The sequence below is a fragment of the Pieris napi genome, chromosome 11, assembly GCF_905475465.1.
Source record: "Pieris napi chromosome 11, ilPieNapi1.2, whole genome shotgun sequence".
Classification (NCBI taxonomy): domain Eukaryota; kingdom Metazoa; phylum Arthropoda; class Insecta; order Lepidoptera; family Pieridae; genus Pieris; species Pieris napi.
This window is the reverse complement of record NC_062244.1, coordinates 9,558,323-9,574,749: the sequence shown is the minus strand read 5'-3', so window position 1 is coordinate 9,574,749 and position 16,427 is coordinate 9,558,323. Positions and strand designations below refer to the sequence as shown.

Genomic DNA, 16,427 nt, shown 5'->3' with positions numbered 1-16,427 from the left:
TGTAATAAGGTGTGTGGAAAAAATAATGTGAAGGATCTTAAGCACTTCTGTTTGTTATTTTAAACATAACTCTTATAAGATATTAATAATGTTTTTAACGTAATTAAAATGTATTAAAAAAGTACACTTATATACACACAAAGTACTAAAAGTTAAACAATTATGATGGGTTTTATCCAGTCAAAACAATTGATAGTTTATCTTAATATAAGTATTTCATTTTTAAATAAAACTTCTTTATTATGTTCTCAACAGTTTCACTTACTGCAGAAACGACAAGTTATATGAATAATAAAATAAATTCGCGTATATTCGTTAAAGTTGTTCTGTTTAAATAATATTTAGTAACCGAGTATCGAGTTCACGTGACGATCAAATATGTAAAATGTGTAAAAACTTACGTCAGTAAAATGTTATTGACGTAACTTTTAATCAAAATTTTTTTTTTTACTAACTTAACGATATATATTATTAAAAAATCTTGATTGTCATACAGGCATGTACATAATTTTTATCATATGCGAGATATGTCGTTTTCCAGTTAATTGTTTATTACGCATGGTTTTAGAGTTTCGTAGATATTGTATTAATAATATGTAATGTAATATACTAGTTTAATAAATTAAGAATGTCAATTATCCGTAATTAATGTATAAGTTTTTTGTACATACATTTAAGAACTCGCATACATCCTGTGAGTTCATTTAAAATAATTCAATAAAAAAAATTTAAACTAGGTTTCCATAATTTCTATACTATTTTTTTTTCTTTGCAGCCAGTATTCATTCTGCAGCAACACCACTAGGCTCAATGTTGTCGGGACCAATAATGGAGGCCATAGGTAGACGACGGACGTTGCAAGCGTCCACATTACCAATAGTTATTGGATGGATTCTCATAGGGACAGCATCTAATCACGCACTTTTGCTTTTGGGACGAGTCGTTTGTGGATTTGCTGTTGGTATTATGGCAGCACCTTCACAAGTGAGTAACTTTTAAGCAATAAAAATACAGGTAACGATTTAGAAATACATCGCCCGAATTTGATGATGCTGATTATGTAGGTGTCTCGGGGTTTCAATCAAGGTCCCCCGTCAATGATTAAATTCGAGCGACGTAATTCTAAATCCAACTCAAAATACAAACTTTATTCTAATGTCAAGGTCAAGTCTCTGAATGGAAACTCCATAATCTTATAATACTTATATATAATATAATACTTATACTTTCATTGGTTGAATAGTTTATCTGTTTAATTTATACTTTTTACCGGTTTTTGCTCTGTGCTCCAGTCCGATATATGTTTTGTTTAAGTGAGCCACGATAGACTTCTAATTTGCTATTTCCATTAGTTTTACTGACGCAAATAAAACTTTGCAGGTATACCTAGGAGAAATATCAGAGCCAAGACTGAGAGGCTTGCTAATAGGAACTCCATTTGTGGCATATTCCCTTGGAGTGCTTTATGTTTATGCCCTCGGGGGTGCCCTTCAATGGAGACAAGTGGCCTATCTCTCAATACTACTACCTGTTTTAGCCTTCGTGGCTTTATGCTTCTCACCAGAAAGTCCAACTTGGTTGGCGCGACGAGGGCGCTTCCATGAGGCAATGGCAGCCATGTCAAGGCTAAGAGGAGACTCAGATACGGTGAGTGCAACAATATATATATATTATATATACCATGCATAATTATGTACTAGTTTACAAAATGTTTACCCCAAAATAAAGATTGGAAGACCTGTCGATTGTCGGTCGTATGAATAACAAATTAATTTTAAATTTGTCTTGTCATCTACTTTGATAACAGGCGCTTTTGTCTGCATGCACAAATTATAAATTTATATAATAATATTTATATTCATTTATAATAAAGGGGCCGACTCTTATTTCGATAGATCTTATTATTTACATAAATAAATTTTTACTTATTTATGTTTAGATAAGTTTTTTTCAACGGACTGTGTTTAACTGCTGTGATAAGAGTCAGTTAAAACGGTGCAATTAGATGATTTTTTTAAGTACCACGTGTATAGAGCCGACCTAAAAATGTAACCTAAAGACTTCACTTATGACTTATTTCCCAAGAAAAAAAACATACATTTGTGCGTTGCGAACGTGATAATTATTTTTATAGTAACATCTATTGTGAATTCTGAAGATTTAATATTAAGATGATGAATAATTTAATCGTATTTATCGACTTACATAACGCAATAACATTTATTGCCTAACTTCCTGTTCCCTAATGTAATGAAATATGATATTCGAACGAGACACATTTTAATTGGTTTGTTTTTATGAGTACACACAACTCGAACAATCGTCTCTAATAAGCTCAACAAGAAGCTACCAATTGAATTGATGTTTCTCGAATGTTACAACTCTGTACTTAATACATATTGTGTATACACGAGTAGTTTTACGAAGTCACGAACGTGACACTCACATAATTTTCCGTAAATGGACATCAATCTTCATAATCTATGGCGAGCTCAATTACGATGAACAGAGAAATCATTTAGAAAACCAATGGACATATTATGAGAACATTCTAACAATAGTACTATGCTTATTTAGTAATGGTCTAGGAATGTTCCATTCTTGAGATATAACATAGAGGAAAGGCAAATTATTAGGTCTTCCTAAAAACTTTAGTAAAAAAAGTTATCTATGATTCAAACGCATTACACTTTTCTTCTCAATTCCAAGTCGTGGTTCATGTTCCCTCGAGAGGGGTTCGCTTTGGCCCCTTCGGGTTGTATTATGGTTTGGCACCCTGCTGATACAGGGCGGTACGGGGCCGGCCCTATAGCTCTTGGTGGTAGCCGCAACGCGCGAGGAGACGTAGGCTCTACTCGCACCGCGCAGCCGATGCGAGTGGGGTCATGTCTGGGAAGTCAGTCCGGTGTTTAGGGGCCAAGGAGTAGTCTTAACTTGGCCCTGGTGTCGTTGTTGGTGGTATCGAGCAGCTACGCGGCTCGCTGTCAAGCTCCGCCGGGTGAGACTCCCGGTGGCCCCGGGGGAGGCTAAAGAACTCCAAACATATTCTTGGATATTTTTATCACCACCAATGAGCATAACTTAAAATATAGAATTGACTTTTTATTATTATTGTAGGCACAAAGAGAACTTCATGAATTAATATCGGCCCGGGAAAAAGAAAAGGCTCGAGGTGAGGAGACAATACCTTTCTTCGAGACTGTACTACGTCCTCCAGTCTTGAAGCCGCTGTTGCTGATCAATGCTTTCAACATGATGCAAATCCTCTCTGGCAGTTACGTGGTGATATTCTACGCGGTTGACATCGTAAGGGACTCTGGAGGATCTCTGAATCCACAAGTATGTATACCTGTTATTTAGCTTTTTTTTATGTAATAGGAGGCAAATGGGCAGGACGCTCACCTAAAGTTAAGTGATACCGCCGCTCCTGAACTCACATTGCCAGAAAGCTCGCAAGTGCGTAGCCGGCCTTTTATCATATTTAAATTACAAGAAATGATTTTAACGAGGCTTTAGTATATTGATTATATATAAATTCGTTCATGAATTTATTGAAGCTATTTTGTCATTTCACATGGTTTTTGACGTTACAATGTTTACAAGCAGTAAAATAGTCGACTTACATTGTAAGTACTTTATATCATATCATTATCGTAAAAAAAATTATATATTTAGGATCATCTTAGGTAACCTTGTGATGAGAGTTGCTCAATACTCAAGACCCCGTTTTCATTTTATAGCAATAATAAAAGTGACAAATTTAATGTTTATTTATCGATATGGCCTTTAAATTTCCTAATTCAAAAAGGTCATCTACGTACTTAATGCACATAGGGAAAAAGGAGTCATTTTTATTTAACCTAGCAATGAGATGGCAAGACAAGATACAATGAAACCTTATCTTGTTATTAATAATCACTAATATGTAATGGTCGGACATTGTAATAATAGTTAACTTTTATCTTTATATGTTACTTTTTGCTAACGAAGGCATGCAAAAACTCCCTCTTATCTTTATATATATAATTCTTCTGTGAGTGTGTATGTCACTGAACTTTTCTCAAACGACTGGACCGATTTTGATGAAATTTTTTGGGTGTGTTCAAGGGGATCTGGGAATGGTTTAGATTCACAAATCAGCCCGGCAGGTTGCGCTGCAGTCGGTACTTTCATACTTTAATATCCTAATAGCTTGAAATTGCAGGACAACGTCTGTGGGGTCCACTAGTAATATAATATATTTTAATTCACAGCTAGCTACCATCGCAAGTGCCCTAGTCAGGACCGCAGTGACTGTTTTAGCGTGTGTGATGCTACTTAAAGTAACAAGGAGAGCATTGGTCCTGGTGTCAGGGATTGGAGCAACTGCGTGTACCCTCAGTCTAGCCTTCCTCTTATCTCAAGGACCGGGCAGCGGCGTGGTCCCTCCAGCCCTCATTCTCGGATTCGTGGCATTTAACACCCTAGGTTTCTTCATCTTACCAGGTCTTATGATCGGGGAACTGTTACCGACAAAGGTCCGTGGACTCTGCGGAGGTTACATATTCTGTCTTTTCAATGCACTCCTCTTCGGCTTCACAAAACTTTACCCGGATATGAAAAACGTTATAGGCATGGCTGGAGTCTTCGGCTTGTTCGGAGCATCGTCCGCAATAGCCACAATTGTACTCTTCCTATTTCTTCCAGAGACAAAAGGAAAATCCTTAATACAAATAGAACAGTATTACCAAAAACCAAACATTCTATGGGTTACCAGAAATAAAATGGACAATGGGCAGAGCATCTAATGTAGTATTAATATTGTCGAGTACTTAAATTCAAGGTCATCCTAGACGGATGTATATCACGCATTTTTCCTACGCGGCTCTTGCGTATTGATGTTATACATTTCTAGAGAAATTCCTTATTACGTAATTGTGAAAGAACAGTAGGCAAGATAACTTGCTGATAAAACAAGAAACAAGCAACTGTATGTTTCAAAAATTGTGTACTTAGTTTATATGGTTGTATTTTGAGATGCATTTTTGTTTCGAATACATGTTTATGTAATTACATCTCGATTTTGAAAACGTTTAATATTTACATGAATTTTAGTTTAATATAGCTCTCTAGGTGATTAAGATGAAATAATACGAACCATGAACCATACTTCATACGTTTTGTATGTAGAATATGTTATTGCATAGGTTGTAATTCAACCTTCGTGAATCTTAACGATTTTATAGATTGTATATGTTAACGTAAAATTGTAAACACCGTTAAATTGTAATCTATCTCGCGAGATTATAAACTGTCGAAAGATTGTGAACCTCGGCTTACTGCTTACAATTTAACGTATTATTATTCGGTAGATTGTACTACACTAACTTAGTTATCATTCAAACTTCTTTGGTCAATTACAGATTAATTTTACTTTCCAACAATTTCATATAACTACCGAATTATAATACGTTAAATTGTAAGCAGTGCGTTGAGGTTCACAATCTTTCGACAGTTTATAATCTCGCGAGATAGATTACAATCTAACGGTGTTTACAATTTTACGGTGACATATACAGTGCAACACACAGATTTCGTACCCTTTTTTATTGGTGACGTATAATTATTGTATGTTTTAAAATTATGAATAGGAATTAGCTTTGTAGGTAGATAATTGTTACCGTTCCAAAATCTTTAATTGTTTCATCATCTATTGTTTACTGAGAATATAAATGTGAGATTATCTGTGATTTATTTAACAATAGTCAGTTTCATAATCATAATGATATAATATAGGACAGTTATAATTATTTTTATAATAGTGTACGTAAAATAAATCGAATACTATGTTATTATGTGTTTTATTATAGTTACTATAGATATTCCATATTTTGTGAATCCTATTGTAATAGTCAACAATACATAATACCCAAATTCATTTCATCGAGATCCATCATGTCCTCTTATTGTGAGCCAATTGACCTTTAGTGAACTGCACCACTATTTCATGACATCGAAGACTAGTTTTGAGGTTTTCACGTAACTTTCACCGAAGTCTGAAGTCTAAAGATACACGAAGACATGCTTTCTCTATTTGTTTAACAAATAACTTTCGCATCATCATCCGATCTTCCTTTCAATCCGAACCATGTGATTGTTCGGTACTTGTACAATGTAAGAGATTGACTACGAAGCAGGCTAGGTTTATGCTATTGTATGTATGATAGTTATTCATTGTTATATGTAAGAGCACTAAACTCTAATAACAGGAATGTAAATAAAACTATAACTATTGTAAATAAAATTGATTTAAAAAGTTATATCGCTAATTATATTACAAACGGTCAGAAGACATTTTTATCGCCTATAACTATGACCAATACACCACTAATATATAGGCAACACTATAAAAAAAAATGAAGTTCACATGTCAAGACAAACATTTTTACTATCCGTTTTACTTATTTTTATAGGCAAGTGATGAGACCAGCCCAAAATATTTTTTCGGGAAAACTCTCAATTAGTCAGTGCAAATTGATCAGATGACAAACATAAACAGCACAAAAAGGTCCACTATCATATTTTTAACCTGATAGTTCAGAAACTGAATATCTAATAATAACTCTACGTCACTTCTATCTATAGTAACATTGGTCACCGAATTTTATATATTATAACGGTACCTATATTTTTTTAGAAATATAGTCATCAGTTCAGTTATATATGATTGTAGATGTTTATTTACAATGTATAATTACTATATACAATATGTAAAATAAGAATTCATTAGAAGTATTTATGATCAACACGTCAAATTTAAACTAAATTGTAGAATTCTTACATATTAAATTCATGAGCTAAGCACGAATTCATATAGAAAATATTTTTGTCTTGAATTTCAAGGGAATGTTGGAGACCATTTCTTGAGCTAGCATTTCTTGCAAAGTACAAAAAAACTATATATTTGAATATTTGAGCCAAATTATATGTCTTCGTGAAGGAATTGGTATAGCCTCCTTTGACTGCAACTCTGTGTAGGTGTCTGGGTAATAACTCATAGTGGCTAATGAAAGATAACGAAAAAGCGCGGCAAATTAAAATAAAATTAGTATGGTATCCCTAAAAGTTTGATATATTTTGTGGATTAAACTTACTTGATACTTGGTTTTATTTTATTATTTTTAATATTGATAGTAACTGTATTTCTATGAAATTAAATACAATACGTATTTAGTATTTTACTATTGAAAATTAAAATGACTAGCATTGCATGGAAAACTAAAACTATATTATAAAACACAACTTTATTCGGAATAATCAACCCCTGCGAAAGAAACATAATATTCTATCAAATAAAACAAAGTTTAGGCCTGTTAACTATTATATATAATATAAAAATATATAATAGAAAAAAAAATGAGTAATTTCATGAAGTATTAAGAAAATAAATCATATTAACCTAAGAAATTCAATGACGTTCTGTGTTTCCATCCGAAAGTTTTCAAATAATTCAATTATCTTCTTCAATTAGCCAGACTCTATCCATGTTGCGTTTTTCCTGATATGCAATGGTGTTCCTATGGTCTTTTAACGAGGGACCCAATTAGCGTGGCTGTCGTCACGTATAAAAACACGAGCATAACTATTCCAGTACGGACTTTTATCATATCGCATACACATGCAGATATATAGATCGAGGCAGCCTATTTGTAAAAACAGTACAGCTAGCTAGTACGGTACGATATCCTTAATACTTCAATGTAAGGAAATTTTTGGGAGACGTTAGAGGAAAATAAAAATACTGGTTATCAATAATTAACATTGAGGAACAAATCTAAAACTATATGTTTACTAAACAACGTTATTTTTTACTTATAAACAATTTATAATATTTTAACTAAAGGAAACAATCACAATTAATTTAGTTTTGCTCCCCAATTTGTTTATCTTGATCTTTATTATAAACATAAAATTATAAATTACCATTCTTTCAAAAATTTTGAACGCATTTGAAACATTATTATGAGCATTTAATATCAAACAACGATGTTAACGTGTAGGATGTAGACTAGTATCTACATTCTCACTTATAATTAATTCATAAATTTATTTCCAATATAGGTTTTAAACCAACTATGAAAGATTCAATTAACATGCATATTATCTGTTTTTGAATCATTAATCCAATTATTGGACAAATGTTAATTAGAACTTAAATAGCAATGTTTTCAATATTAAAATACAACTTGCAAAATAGCATAAAATTGGTGTGTTTATTAAAAATAGATTATCCTAGCTTCTTTAACTCAAACTTTAAAAAAGCAGCAAGGGCGGATCCGAGTACGGCCACACGAAGTAACTTTCAACATTACATCATCATCATGTCTTTCATTATTAAAATACACTATATAAGGACTAACTTCAAAGTGAAGTGTGAAGTCTGTTTAATAATGAATTTAAGTTTATAATTTAAAAAAATATATAAATATCGTTCATCAAGACGAAACACGTGACATTCATGACACGGGTGTAATTTTAATACCTATCTTGGCTAGTTTTGATTATAAAGCGTTCATTGTGGTGTTGTTCGTCGGACCGCTTTCTGCGATGCTGAACATAAATTTGTAGAAGAAGCCCAACTACTGTTTTCTGTCTGTGGTTGAACTCTGAATAGTCCTCCTGTTGGTTTAGGCTGGCTTTGGACGCTAGTAAACAGACTTGAGTTATCTGTGTTTAATGAGATGTAACTCATTAAACACAGATAACTCAAGTCTGTTTTTTGTTGCTGCGTTGAAATGTGGTAATGCTATTATTACCACTCGATATAATGTTCCCTGCAGATGTTATGTTACCCTGCGAAACGATTGTCAGCGACTCACATTTGCCTGAAGGACCTCCGAAATTTAAAACATTTGTTGAATTAATATTATTTCCAATTTCAAAATTCACCGACTTCATAGGGCCAAAATTAATTGTATTTAAATTACTTCCTAAATTAATTAATGAGTTACATCCTTTGTTGCTGCCTTGAAATATGTTAATGCTATTATTACCACTCGATATAATGTTCCCTGCAGATGTTATGTTACCCTGCGAAACGATTGTCAGCGACTCACATTTGCCTGAAGGACCTCCGAAATTTAAAACATTTGTTGAATTAATATTATTTCCAATTTTAAAATTCACCGACTTCATGGGGCCAAAATTAATTGTATTTAAATTACTTCCTAAATTAATTAATGAGTTACATCCTTTGTTGCTGCCTTGAAATATGTTAATGCCATTACCACTCAATATAATGTTCTCATTTATTTTGTCCCCTGCAGATCTTATGTTACCCTGCGAATCGATTGTCAGCGACTCACATTTGCCTGAAGGGCCTCCGAAATTTAAAACATTTGTTGAATTAATTTTATTTCCAAATTTAAAATTCACCGACTTCATGGGGCCAATATTAATTGTATTAAAACTACTTCCAAGAATAAATGTTGTAGTTGGCAAACACATATTAAATGTTATTTCTGGTTTCTTCTTCCCTGGTTTCTCAACTTGACAGCACACGCATTTGCTGTTACGTTTATCATTTCTTACATGGCAAACATGGCATTCCCAGTTCTCTCCGCCATACGTTGTATTACCTGGATAGAAAGGCGATCCTGGGAATAATAAAATTATTTTCTTATTATCTATTACTATTGGAACTACTATAATATAGTATACTATTGCTTTTGAAGGTTCTTTAATGTTAAAGTACAATGAAAACTAAAATAAATACTTGTCTGTATTTAAGTGTTTTGGATGATGATTTAAGCTTCAGCTGTTAAGTGAGGATAAATAAATAAATATTCCTCATATAGTAAAAATAAGCAGAACAGGAAAACTCCAACACCTCGTAGAGACTATTAAATTTAAATTGCCGCTAGGTACCTGAAGCTCTGTTGATATCAAAGGAAAGTTTGCCATAAAGAGACCTATCTTTCGCGGGCAAGGTGTTAGAAGCCATATCCAGAAATAAACATCCATTATAAAAAAAGCGTGCGTGTACTTATGTACGCGCGTAAGAAGTTTTACTTCTTTGGCTTTCTTTATTTTTTTTAAATATTGAATAATTAATAATAAATATTTAATGTTAATAATTTAATAATATTTAATATTTAGTATATTATTCAATTATTAATTAATATTAATAATTATAATTATTATTATTTATTATTTTATTATATTATTCGTTCAATTTAATAACTAGGTATGTTTCATAACCTTTAAACTAAGTAACAATAGGTCTGTGAAAAAGCATTGCTAAATTTCTTTAAAAAAATAGTTAAAACTCCATTTGTTTAAAAGGTACTACAAAGGTCATTATGGTCATTCAAAATTCTTGGCATAGCTGCTTACTTCACGCATATTCTATTTCTTTTTACTTGTAGATTGTCTTATTCCCATCTCGCTCGCTCCGGCTATAATCATACTGACAATGTTGACTCAGGTGCGCGCGCATCGTAAAATTTCACTCTCATCAATTTTTCATAACGCGCCTAAAGAAGTATAACTTCAAAAATATTGTATAATTTTGTGGAAACTAGACAACATATAATACAAATACACTCCACTACCTGGCGTTCTGTTGTGATCTACATAAGTTTCTTTTCGCTTCGTATCATCCTCTGAACGCAATGAGCTTTTCAAATTAAATGACACCCGATTTACTGCGTCCTCTGGTGATTTACTTGTAGTTGCATTTAACAAATCTTCGCTTTTACGTTTTTGTGTTGACCTTGGAGAATATAAAGAATCTGTGTTTGTACTAGCACAAGCCTATAACAAAGAAAAAAGAACGTTTGAATGGAATACAATATAAAGAGGTGCACTACCTCCGATAAAAAAAATAAAAGCGGATTGAGAGAGCACAATAAAGAGTTGGACGTCGCATTTTCTGATCGTGCTAGTGTGGTGCACCACTCGACTACAAAATTATGCAAATTACAATTTTCAAATACTATGTGATTTACCCTCTCCTGAAACGGTCAGATACTAAGTTGTTAACTGAAAGCGTATCTAAATTGAGAAGCATTTCAGTGAACCCATTATTGTAACAATAATAATATGTTGTAACTTCAAATACCTAATAATAGATTTTAAAAAATCTCAAAATTTCTCTGGATTTCGCGTTATTAGCACAGAGTATTTTCAGATGTTGTATCTATATAAGTATATTTATACCTTAATATATATTTATACCTTAATTTATACCTTAATACCAAACTTAGTCAATTATTTATATTATAATTATTATTAATTAATTAAACAATTGACTTGAAATAAAAAAACATAATTAAGTATTGCTCATGTCCAAAAAAACTTACACATTATATTTTTTAATGTATTCAATACATATTTATAGTGAAGTGAAATTATTGTAGCATTGACCTGACATATTCATAAAGGGAAAAATAAAACAATCTTATATATGACTTTATAAGCTGAATTTCTAAGTTCAAATGTACTTACTGTTGTTGGTAAATATTTATTTGGATCTTCGCTAAGTCGCCTTCGTTTAGGTTCAGGGTCTCCTAAACAACCAGAATCAGGTGATGATTGTTCAAGTGATTGTAGGTTTTTGAACAATTTGGTTTGTACTATGGCCGAAATACGTTTTGCCAATGTCTGTAAAAATGCATTTTAAAATTAGTATGTTGACAACCATTCTATCAGACTGTTTTGCTTCTGTTTTAGAATGATGTTTGCAAAGGTTAATTTAAATAAAATTTGGAAGAAAGCTATTACACAAACAGGATTAAAATTATAAGTCTTGCTTATAATACATAAGCATGAACTTGTTGAATAGATTATTACTTTAGAGTCTGACTCAGCTAGAATATTTATGTTGTAAATAATTGTCTTTTTGATACATCCATAGTATAAATATATATATAAGCTATGGAAATATTTACAATCAATTGTAAATAATATTTATTTGTTTCTGCTTGAATGTTTTATAATTTACTAAAATCTTATGGGGTCATGCTGCTGATGTCGAAACTATTTTCATCCTGCAGAAGAGGGCTATTCGTGCAATCTATAATTTAAAATGTAGGGAATCTCTTAGAGATAAATTCAAGGAAATTAATATACTTACCTTTCCCTCGCAATATATTTATGAAAATATTATGTATGTATACAAAAATTGTGATAAGTTTACTAGAATAGAACATACGCACAATGTTAATACACGGAACAAACGCAGGCTGCGATTTCCCCGTACTAGACTATCGAAAGTTAGTAATTCTTTTTTGGGGAAAGGGATACTCTTCTTTAATAAAATCCCAGAGGCTCTTTTATCCCAGCCTTTCAATAAATTTAAGAAATGTATTAAAGAAAAGCTGTGTAAAAAGGCTTACTATAAAGTTAACGATTATCTAGTTGATAAAAGGGCCTGGGACTAGTGCTAGACAGGCTACTTCTAATTAATTTGCGATATTTGTTTTAAAATATTGTTGTTTGATGATTTGCTATTTTAAAAGAGTACCCAGAGTTTTTTACGTCGGCTTTTTCTCTCGGCCTACACCCTCTGTCTTCTTTGCCGATGAGTGGGCCTACAAATTCAAATTTAATGACGTGGAATAAGTGATACATGTATCTTATGTTCCATAATAAACATATTTTTTTTTAAGAATATTGATTGCACTAATAACTTATTAGTCTTATTTTAAAATTAAGTTAAGAATGAGTCACATTGTGAAAAAAAGCTCTAAAAGACACGACAAAACACTTTTGTAAAAGAAAATATATTAGCAAAATTTTATTTTACTGTTGAGAAATATGTTATCAGGTTATCAATATAGTTACTAATGACATTATTTTTATTGAAATCTTGGGAATAGAACAAGGCACCCCTTAATTTCTTTATTTCAACCCTAAATGTGAAAAATTCATCAAGCTTGCTTGCTCAAATTACAAGATATGGCCACCTGAGTCATTACTTCCTCAAAAAATCTTTGTGCTAATCTTGGTACCAAAAAAGACAAGGTTACATCAGTCATGCAAATAAAATCACTGAACGAGCTGTGTCAAAGCAAGCCAAAGAAGCTGTATGTATAATTACTATAAAAAACCACTATCTATTCAAGCTGTATTGCGACGAAGACAATAAAGTTTTGAGGGTAGTTATAAAAAAAAACTAGATTATTGCAACATCCACTAAAAAAACTAACCTGCCTCAGGTGTTGTACAAAAAAACGCCTATAGTACCAATGCCTCTATATTCCTATTATTTACTTGTTGTATGAAAAGTAATAAAATTATGTCATATGGAACATTGGTAATAATTAAAGATAATTTAATAACAAGTGGATTTTTAAATAAAATATTCATTATTATATGAATAAAAGAAAAGTTATTAATAATTTTAAAACTGTACCACAATTACTGTAAAGTACTTGTCACCGCATGTTAATATTTTACATAAAGTATTTTCAAATACCTTACATGTGTAATTTTTTTTAAAGAAAATGTCCTAAATGAGATCCCTAGTTGAAGTAGATTTACGGATTTCTCTTACTTTTTATAAATACCCGTTATTTTAGTTCACTAATGCTATTCTAAAACTATGGTTGATAATACCTCCTGTTACGTGTTTTACATATAATACGATATATGTGGGTAGTTTCTATAATGTATTTTACTGATTAGATCATGTAAACGGTCACAACGTGATCTAGCAACAATATTCGGTAAATAAGAAGTGATTAGACAGATTTAATTACAATGTTACATATGTTATAAAAATATAAAAATGGTTCAAAAGGTGCATTACATATATATATATTAATATATATATATATATCATTGGAATACGTTCGCTATGCATTGCTTTCAAAATAATTCTGAAATTATTATGTAGAATTGTGATACTACGCGTGAATCTGATATCTGAAAAAAACTCACACAGCGGGAATATAGTATATACATACTGTCAACTTACTCTATTAGGCACCTGCGATTTACCCGATGCTTCTTGTGTCTCTCTCGAATTCATCTCGTCACGTTGATCAGTTTTTGCCACTTTTACACCTTAATTTTCAATATTTTCCGTAAGCCCAACGGACACGATGAACTAGGTGCTTGGAAAAACGTGATGCGTCATGGCCTCTGCAAAGTGCAAATGGTATGCACAGTGTTGCCAACTCTGAAACCTAGCGGATGGTAGAATGTTTCTAAAAATACGGTAGATTTTCCGAAATTATGTTGTAATTTATATTTGAAATACGGTAGAATTTCCTTATTTATTTTGTAGTGTGTTAAGAGTCAGAATTGATAAATAAGACATATTTTTAATCAGAATAAGACAGTATAATTGTTTCAATATTTTTATAATTATCAATATTATGTTTTTCAATCATAGAGGGAGTTGGATTCAAATTAATACAGTTTTTTTCCATATCGCTGTAAGGCCTATGCCCATATTTAAATAAAAAAGGGCACGTGTACTTATGTACGCGCGTAAGAAGTTATACTTCATTGGCATTATTAAAAATAGTTTTGTTTAGATATCGTGAAAATACAGCATTTATGGTAGTGCCGTGTCGTGTTGTCGAAATCAGACGATTATTATTTATGACTAGATTCAAGTCATTTTGGAGGAAATCAATAATATTTATAATTTTTTTAATATTTATTCAATTTATTTCTTAATTTTTTTAAATATTAAATAATTAATAATAAATATTTAACGTTAATAATTTAATAATATTTAGTATATTATTCATTAATATTAATAACACACTACTGCATATAGACTGTATAATGCATATATATACCATCATATAGCGTGGCGACGCGTCGCGTCGCCACGCCAGAAATCGATTGTACGTGCGGCTATAGATGTTTCACATCAAAAACGGAGAAATACTTTTTCTAGAAGACGACTGTGAACATAGCTAGATTAATAGAATTTACTATTTCCTATGTTTGGGCAGTTAGTTAACTGGATGATTCCAAATAGTGGTTGGGCGACAGCGGGAATTTATAAAAGTAGACAATGGTTGTATGACCTTTACGGTGAAAAGTCATATAATCATAATGAAGAATTTATTCTTTATGTTCGAAATTATTCAAGAAAGTTTGTTACGCGGCCAAGTCCTTAAATATCAAAAACAAGATTAAAAATAGTACCAATAAAACTAAAATGACTTGGAAGATAATTGATAGTGAAACTGGAAGAGTCAGGGATCGCAATCAAGACATCGAACTATGTGTCGATAACACTAAAATCAAATCTAATGAAGAGATAGCGATTGTTTTTGATAAGTATTTTTCTGACATTCCAATTTCGACTAGTAAGTCTCTTCAATCATCTCCCACCCTCGCTGAATCGCTGCTCAAAGATAATGTAAACGAGTGCAAGGTCAGTTTTACATTCCGACCCATTGGTGCCGACGATATAGTTAGGATATTTAGAACAATAGACATTAAGAACACTACCGATCTTTGGGGTATTTCTGTAAAAATAATTAGTAGCATAATTGATATAATTGCTCCCCATCTAGCTATAATTTTCAACAATTGTATTAAAAGTGGCGAGTTTCCCGATCTAATGAAACATAGTAAAGTTATTCCTTTATTTAAAGCAGGTAGTATGTCCGACCCCAGTAACTTAAGACCAATTTCCGTACTACCTACTTGTAGTAAAATATTTGAAAAAATTATATTAAATCAACTGGTAAGTCATTTTAACGTAAACAAATTATTACATAATAATCAGTTAGGTTTTACCAAGGGTCGCTCGACAGCCGATGCCGGTGTTGAGTTATATAGTTAAGGCTTGGGAGGAGTCGCATGACGCTTTAGATGTTTTCTGCGACTTATCCAAAGCATTTGATTGTGTCCAACACGAGACCTTAATCGGGAAACTCCGTCACTATGGCATCAAGAATACCGCACTGAATCTTCTGACTTCCTATTTACACGGAAGAACTCAGAAGGTTGAAGTGAATGGTAAGAGGTCCTCTGGGTCGGAAGTAGATATGGGGGTACCACAGGGCTCAATTCTTGGCCCTTTCCTCTTTCTTGTTTATATAAATGATCTACCTTTCATGGTAGAAAGAAAAGATCAGATAGTTTTGTTTGCTGATGACACGTCCTTTATTTATAAATCAAACGACAAATAACCAATTTTGACGATGTAAACAATGCTCTATCTTGGATTGTCCATTGGTTTAGTATGAATAACCTTCTACTTAATGCAAAAAAGACAAAATGCATTAAATTTTGTGCAAAAAATGCAATGGTTATGGATACTAGACCAATTATAAACGATGAGGAATTGAATCTGGATGATACAACTGTATTTCTCGGAATCACCATGGATTCAAAACTTCAGTAGTCCCCTCATATTAACGGATTGGCGAAGAGACTTAGTTCTGCAGCCTACGCGGTTAAAAAAATTCGCT

The 16,427-nt window shown here is 32.2% G+C and overlaps 2 protein-coding genes across 5 annotated transcripts in view; one reads left to right on the top strand and one right to left on the bottom strand.

The window, feature by feature from the left end:
- LOC125053630 (facilitated trehalose transporter Tret1-like) overlaps positions 1-5,344 on the top strand; it is a 28,492-nt gene extending 23,148 nt beyond the window's left edge. For both annotated transcript variants that reach the window (XM_047655077.1, XM_047655076.1), the window contains exons 4-7: positions 776-984; positions 1,381-1,647; positions 3,118-3,339; positions 4,254-5,344. In XM_047655077.1, coding sequence (XP_047511033.1) covers positions 776-984; positions 1,381-1,647; positions 3,118-3,339; positions 4,254-4,787 — 1,232 coding nt within the window. In that variant the 3' untranslated portion in view covers positions 4,788-5,344. The remainder of the gene's footprint in view (positions 1-775; positions 985-1,380; positions 1,648-3,117; positions 3,340-4,253) is intronic.
- Positions 5,345-8,453: 3,109 nt separating this feature from the next.
- LOC125053633 lies at positions 8,454-14,154 on the bottom strand. 3 transcript variants are annotated; one of them, XM_047655082.1, is made up of 5 exons: positions 13,961-14,154; positions 11,488-11,643; positions 10,593-10,794; positions 9,033-9,635; positions 8,454-8,795 (listed from the first exon to the last, which is right to left on the bottom strand). In XM_047655082.1, the coding sequence occupies exons 1-5, from the start codon at positions 14,012-14,014 to the stop codon at positions 8,746-8,748; spliced, it is 1,065 nt and encodes a 354-aa protein (XP_047511038.1). In that variant the 5' UTR covers positions 14,015-14,154; the 3' UTR covers positions 8,454-8,745. The 3 variants fall into 3 exon arrangements, with proteins under 3 accessions (XP_047511038.1, XP_047511037.1, XP_047511036.1); XM_047655081.1 differs by having other exon boundaries at positions 8,454-9,032; positions 9,267-9,635; XM_047655080.1 differs by having other exon boundaries at positions 8,454-9,635.
- Positions 14,155-16,427: the final 2,273 nt, after the last annotated feature.